The sequence below is a fragment of the Amblyomma americanum genome, unplaced genomic scaffold, assembly GCF_052857255.1.
Source record: "Amblyomma americanum isolate KBUSLIRL-KWMA unplaced genomic scaffold, ASM5285725v1 scaffold_19, whole genome shotgun sequence".
In the NCBI taxonomy this organism is placed as follows: Eukaryota; Metazoa; Arthropoda; class Arachnida; order Ixodida; family Ixodidae; genus Amblyomma; species Amblyomma americanum.
In genome coordinates this window covers 172,559-179,742 of record NW_027526491.1, presented here as the reverse complement: position 1 = coordinate 179,742, position 7,184 = coordinate 172,559, and the positions used below count along the sequence as shown (strand labels likewise).

Below are 7,184 nucleotides of genomic sequence, written 5' to 3'. Positions count from 1 at the left end.
GGACTTGTACGCTGGCTAAGCGAAGAGCGCGGAACATGCGTCACTGACAGCCCCCTTCCTTTCGCCGTCTTGTCCATCGTGCGTCGCGCCGAGCCCGACAAAGAGGAGGCCGTCACCCCCCCCCCCCCCACCCACCCTTCCCTCCTGAATGGGGGGGGCGGAGATTCCGCAAATAGTTTCCCAGAGGCATCCTGTTTTTTTTTTTTCATGGGGTCAAGGAAGGTGGCCCAAGCAGTGTGAGGCAACGTTCTCTGTTCATTCTAGAGAAGCAAGCTTACACTGCAAAATTGAACCCTGTCTTTCTCTTCCAAATGCAATTAACTAGGAGTCCTGTCCAAAACCATTTCAGGTTGTTATGTGGGCAACCCCAACCTTTTTTATTTCCGTGTAACTCCAGCTCTTCTTCACCTTTGTCATTGTAGCCGCTATTGTTTATCAAGTACCATGCAACATCTTGTTATTAGCAGTTGCTAATTCAAGCCTTCTGCAGGGTTTGAAGGACCTTTTTAATTGGAAATGAGAGCATGTGCACAGGGTGGAAAGCGCGTGATCTGCCAGGAAACACTAAAGCGGCCCCGAGAAGGGATCTTTATTAAGGATGCCAGCCATCTTGGGCCTCTTCACTTGGCAACGACGACACAGCGTGTGCGGTCCCTATGGTTAGGCCCCAGCTGTGGAAGCCATCCTCGGACACGACCATGACTTTCGACATCTGATGTTTTTATTTAAAAACACAGGGACCAAAGTCGTGCTGTATGCAGTGCAATCGCCATGTGGTTCCATAATCATCCATTTAGCCCGGCTCTTTGGACGGATTCAGGAAACGACTGAAAAGAACAAAAGTAACGAGCAAACAAAGGTGCGCTGCATAAAAGTTAGAACGTAAAGAGACGAAGGCACGCTGCGCTAATGCTGTAGCGAGGTCTAACATGCAAAATTTCGCGGCTGGCGTCGATTTCTACAAAGCGCGAGCAGTGCCTACGGAAATAAACAAAGGCGCACTGGAGATGGGTAAGTCTGTATACAAGCACGAGTTTTTGTCTCTACCAGCGATTTACTAGCTCACACCGCGCGATTTTGATGTCTGGCGTCGATTTCGACAGAGAGGGAATACGGGCACGAAACGGGACGCTCGCGATCTGCCAGGAAACAATGAGGTGGCCCTAAAAAGGGCCGTTTGCAGGAGCACTTCAACCGCGACCTGCAGCGGCGTGGCGGCGCGGTGAGCAGTAGGCCCAGCAGTGGTCCGTCTTGTGCCCTTTGGCTCCGCACCGACGACACCGGTGCACGACGTACACCTCTCCTGGTCTTGCCCTTGAAGCCGACGCTATCCCTGGTCCGTAGATCTTGACGAGGGCCGCGACGATAATCTTTGACATCTGGTCGATGCCCCGGTCTCTCGCCACGTGATATCGGTCTGCGGCAAACAAGGACAGCATCGGCTTGCCAGAAGCATCCAGGAAACGATGCTGCAAAAAAAGTTACGTTACCAGCGCCGCAATTTGGTGAGTTCTGCTCGAGAAAACTTGCGAAAATGTTGTTAAACCCTTACCTCGGGGTTGAGAATGTGCACGCCCGACAAGCGCTTCAGCGTGGCTGACAGACGGCGGTTCAGCTGGCGACGCCGGCGGTCCTCAAATTGCGCCTTACGTGGCTCATCGAAATGGCGTGACAAGACTTTGAAGACCAGCACGACACTGGCCACGTTCTCCTGCAGCAGCAAAACGAGGTCCTGGAATGCGCAAGACATGTAGGTAAGCGGTACAGCACTTCATGAAGCGAAATTTGAGATAAAATGCCTACCTTTATGTGGCTGGAAGCGAAATTTGAGATAAAATGCGTAGCTTTATGTGGCTGGCGATTTCTCGCGGGTCATCCCCTCTGTCGAGATCGTTGCCGCCAACATATAGGACAACAAAATCGGCGTGCCGAAAGCATGTCTCTCGAATCATGTCAGCTAGGCTGATTGCGTCGTGGCCGCTAAAGCTGAAAGTGCATGTTCTCACTAACGGCGAAAGCCGTAAGCGAGAACTGCACAGAAATTTCAGCTGGCTGTCGCCGACGAGCGCACCACGCAAAAAAGCCATACCTGGACAGCTCCCGAAACGCGCCCGCCGCCGCCTAGGTTCACGAAGCGAATGCCTGCGCACCACGCAAGCACGGCGGACGGCCGGACCTAGCGATTCCCTAGGCCGTCTAGGAACAGGCCGAGAGAGGCGCGGCGACCCCACATCCGGTTGAGAACGAGGGCGAAGCGAAAAAAACGTCACGCAGACACGCATCCCACCGACCAATCGGCGTTTCCAGCCTACCGACCCGCAAACGCTTCTGGAAGAACAAGCCCAAAAACAAGTCATCGGTCAAGCCCAGGCCGCCGCCGGAAGTCAACTGATTCCGGCCGACGTCTAGGGGGGGGGGGGGGGGGGGGGGGGGGTAGACGGTGAAACGGGGAGGCTGCGTCTCACCGGATGTGTAAACCTCTGACGGGTGCAAATGAAGTGCTCTCTCTCTCTAGCCAGATCACGTCGACGGCGTCACGAAACGCCGGAGGCTTAAATCAGGCTATCCGAGAGTGCCTTTCGGCAGCACAGACCCTCAGTCCATCGGCTGTCACCTCCATGCTTGCGAGGAACGCAGTTGGCTTGCGTCGGGGATCCATGGGAGGTCCACGGCAGCGCGGACCCAACGTCCGACGGCTGCCACCTCCTCGCTTGAAAGACCCGATCTCCGCTGCGCTGTCTTCCTTTACGCCTTTACACACCATTCGCACGCGCACACGCGCAACGCTGGGCTGGCACGCGCAGCTCCCCGCTGTCCGACGCACGACTGTCGACGCACCGCGTTCAAAAATCCCCTGAGGATTAGTTGTGCACCTCGCGATAATACATTTGAAAAGGAAAACGAAGTGTGCAATGAAAAAACGTACAGCGTCATTTGATTTTACCAATATTCGCCTTGCCCTTTCAGACGCCAGTAAGTCAGCCAAACATTTTTATATTAACACTGGCCTACGTAATTTTATTAAATCAGGTCCTCAAAAATTCGGGAAGTTTCTATCTTAGCCAAAGTAAGAAACCTATTCATCGAATTAGGTTATCTTCATGCAAAACAACAGATCCTGAGACTACTGCATTGCATTTAAATCGCATTTCAGCAGTGCCATTTCTACTTCTAAACCAGTCTTAAATGCACCTTGAGATATTTCTGACGCTAACATTATTTCCTATGAGGGCATTGTTATAACGTGCTGTTGAGGTTGGAAGTTAAATCGTCCTGAGGATCGGATAATATTTCGAATGTATTTCTTCGACGCTACGCAGATCAATCAGCAACGTGCATCTTATGGATCTTTCAATTTTCAATCACATCTTCCTCCTTACCCGGTGACTGGAGATTAGCGAGAGCAGTGCCTGCGTTTAAAAAAGGGAACCCCTGTGTTTATTAAGTTACCGTTCGTTTATTTGATGTCATCGACCTGTAAAATCCTCTCGTGAACACTCACATCACCGACTTCTTAAATCAGCGCAACATCTTATCTCCGTAACAGCATGGCTTCAGGAAGGGGCTGTCGACCACTGCACAATTAACAAGAGTTGTTCACGTTTTCACATCTTTACAGGATAGAGCTGGACAATTTGGTGCTATATTTTTATTCTACAGCAAACATATATCGATCGTATTCCACATGACAAATTGATCTTGAAATTAAAGCAGCTCGAACTTCCCAGTTTCCTGAGCAGTCATCTTTCCCAATTACGGTCGCACCGATTCGGTATCCGAACTAATGGCAGCTAATGGTATTCACACTCTCCAGAGAAGACGAAAATTCCTGCAACTAAAATTATTATCCCACTTGACCCCTGCCCTTACATGCGCCATCTTAGTACCAGACAGACTTGCCACTCCCATGCACTCTCCTTGGCTCCTTACTTTGCAAAAAGTAAATTCACAAATTCTTTCTTCCCAACACAATTAAAGGGACACTGAGGAGAACCCTATCAAATTTTTTTTGTTAGCAAAATCTGATAGTTCGGCATTTCATGGCTTTGTTGCCGCCTGTCCGGGAGCGAAAGATGCATTTATTTCAAAGAAATTTGGATTCGAAGTTGAAAAAGTTTTTCCCGCCGCTCCGATTCAAACTCGAGAACTCTTATGACGACACGGAGAACTCTTATGACGCCACAGGACGGAGAGACGTGAAACGTGACGTAAACGGAGACTCCGTGATTTCTGGCGGCTAGCGATGCGGTCTAGCAGCTGCCGAAATGAAAGGTACCGCCGCCGCACGTTGAAGGCATCTATCGGGGGTCGCTACCGTCGCTTCGTTTACGTTTGCACCGGCGTCTTGCCAGCGTTACGATGGATCCCGTTCCCGAACCCGACAACGTAGTTTCGCAAAGACTACTGCCTGCATTTCAGCGACCTCCGCCCCACAGAGCGTGCGATGCTTTTGAGGGAGCACGGTTAGGTTAGGCGCCGGCAGGTCGTTTCCCCCTTCCTCAGTGAGCAGCCGTTGCAGACTAAATGTCATAACCCCAGTGCGGGGAGTCGCGAGGGGCCAGGACAAGGTTGGCGCCTTGCGCCCATCGGAGGCTGGCCGGGGCTTTGGGGCCAACGGATTGTGATTCCTTGAACGGTGCGGTTGCACGGCGCAGCAGGTGGCGTCGAGGTCTCCCACGGTTGCAAGGGCCAAGTTATTTATTTTTTTTCCACAAAAAACGGATGGGTGCTCAAGGGCGGTCGGGTTTAAAGTTGGCGGCTTTAAACTTAAGCCGGCGCACGACGCTTCCACGGCTTCCGCTAGATCCAACGGGTCCACTGGATCGGGCTCTCTCGCCCACTTGCATGTACCTTCAGATATGTACTGTGAATGGATTAAAATAGCCGAGCTCGAAAAGAACAGCTCCGCCCAACTGCCGCAGCTATTGAATATAACGCGCACCTCGCCGCGGAGCCAAATCAGTCTAGCCGGGCCGGCGGCGGCTGGCGCACTCGGCGCGAAATAGATACATGCTCCAATCTCCCCGCCAGTGCGGTCAGAGTGCGCCGAAGCCGCCGAACGCGTCGGCAGTCAAGCGCAATTGCAGTATAGAGGGTCTCGCTTTAACCGACGTGACTTCGCCGTGCAGCGCGCGCCAGCATAAACGCGCCTTAACATTGCCTGCGCTTAAACGCTGACCAACGTATTCGGCGGCGGCATCTATGGGAGCCACTGAAACCCCCCGCCCACTCACTGAATAAAAAGAACTCCTGTACCGAGGTTCGGAATCGAACCAGGGCCTTCGGCGTTTGAGGCGGAAGCGCTACCGCTCCGCCACGACGGCTCAAGTTACAGTCGTCAATGAAGGCGCATCTAGTGAATGCACTCTTCTGATGCAGAAATCTCCGCGCTTTCGCTAGGTATATTCTGGCCTAACAGAGCTAGGCCATCACCAATTTTTCGGAACTGCCTTGTACCTTGTCTCCCGTCCCTAATAAACGATTTCCGTTAGGTAGTTTGAAGTTGACTGGCACAGCCGGGAATGTTTCGCCGGGCAAGCGTGCGAATACACAAATGCTGCCTTGTACGATCACCGACCATCGTGCCATCATAGCTTTTCATCGACCGTGGCGATCATCTGACAAGCCTTAACAGGCTCCTTCAAAGGTTAACTAGCACTTGAAGCGGCACTTGGAGTTCCTCTGCTGTTCGGCGCTTGTAAATCGAAGCGCGTCAAAAACAAAACCACGGGGCACGCAAAGCTCATAGACGCGAAGCGCCATAAAAAATCGAAACTCTCCTGGCCGCCTGTGGCGCCGCCAAGCATCTGTTTTCTTTGCTTCCAACATTAAGGTTGTCTTTTGCCTACCTTCCTTGTGTGATAAAAGTGCACTTTTGGTTTTAAAACAAAACTTACTTCATTATTGCTCTGCGCAACCTACATTTGGCAGCCTCAGAGATTCGCGCAACATGTAGGAAGGAAATTTCCTCCAAGGTGGCGTCTCTTGTCCTATGGCGTCACCACGCTTGTACTTGCGAGATTGGCCTGTGGCGGCGATACCTGTATTTTGGTTCTTGCTATTTTCTACCTTACAAGAGCTTTGTTTTCAGTAAGAGCGGCGTTTTTGTGATCAGGAGCTGGTATTCTAACGATACAAGGCAATTTCAATTTCTCCTCAGTGTCCCTTTAAAGATTGCCTGCTTGTTCTCTCCTTTCATTTAGAGTTGCTGGAATGGAGCATATAGAAAATAGAACATTAGTATCTCATGTGTGCGCGTGTCTGTTTGGTTTTTGTTTCTTTTTTGTGAGTGCGTTTATTTTTTTTTATTCGAGAAGTGTGCCATGAAGCATAAGTTGAAAAAGGAAGGTGGGGGAAGGAATGCACGGGATTGAAAGTTAAAAGATTGAGTGAAGAACCGTTGCGCTGAGGTAGTCGCACAGGTTGCTAATGAAACGGTTCTCCATAGTCCACTTCACGTAGTCACTTTCGCGCTTCCACCGCAGGCCCACCTCCCTGAGGAGCCGTTTTCTGATAGCAGCCGTCGCTGGGCACGTCTATAACAAGTGCAGCACATCACAAATGTCCGGTGCAGCGCTACAGTGAGGGCACCTGTCAGGTGCTGGCAGATCTTTGGCACGTCACCGATGACGGACAGTTGGTGTCAGAGCCGCCCCTGCCCGAATCCGGCGCACGGATGCCTCCTCCTGCGGCGGAGAGGGTGCGAACACGGAGGAATTAGAGCGCGTGTTCGCTGGCGCAGAACTTCGGAATCGGAAACATGGGACAGGAACAGATCTAGGGGAAGAGGGGAAGGTGGCGGATCGTCTAATGTATGAAGATGAGTCATAGCATCCGCTTGAATGTTATGTAGATCCTGGGCATGGCCGCGAATCCAGTGTATGCGTACAGGACATGGATACTTTGCGCAGAGCACATGAATTGATTGTGAAATCTGGAACGTTCGTCGAACAGCCTTAAGCTGTTTAAGGGCGGCGCGGGAGTCGGTGTAAATATGAACTGTATTGAATGTTGGAACGAGAGGAAGGGAAGCAATGGCATTATAAATGGCTTGAAGTTCCAATGCCAGGGGAGTGCACGTATCCGCAGTATACGTCGCGCGAGAGTTGAGATGCGGATGAGATGGACTATACACAGCAGTAACTCCCCTCTCTGCAGAATGTGATGCATCCGTGTATAATATG

The 7,184-nt window shown here is 51.4% G+C and overlaps 1 protein-coding gene across 1 annotated transcript; it reads right to left on the bottom strand.

Annotated features, from left to right (window-relative positions):
- Positions 1-703: 703 nt before the first annotated feature.
- LOC144111950 (uncharacterized) lies at positions 704-1,827 on the bottom strand. The gene is made up of 2 exons (XM_077645046.1): positions 1,553-1,827; positions 704-1,469 (listed from the first exon to the last, which is right to left on the bottom strand). Exons 1-2 carry the CDS (start codon positions 1,748-1,750, stop codon positions 1,191-1,193), a joined length of 477 nt encoding a protein of 158 aa, XP_077501172.1. The 5' UTR covers positions 1,751-1,827; the 3' UTR covers positions 704-1,190.
- Between the last annotated feature and the right edge of the window lie 5,357 nt (positions 1,828-7,184).

Coding starts and splice junctions, on each gene's coding strand:
- LOC144111950 (XM_077645046.1), bottom strand. CDS start 1,750: ATGTCTTGCGCATTCCAGGACCTCGTTTTGCTGCTGCAGGAGAACGTG. Junction 1,470..1,552: donor TGCACATTCTCAACCCCGAG/GTAAGGGTTTAA, acceptor CTTTTTTTGCAG/CATCGTTTCCTGGATGCTTC.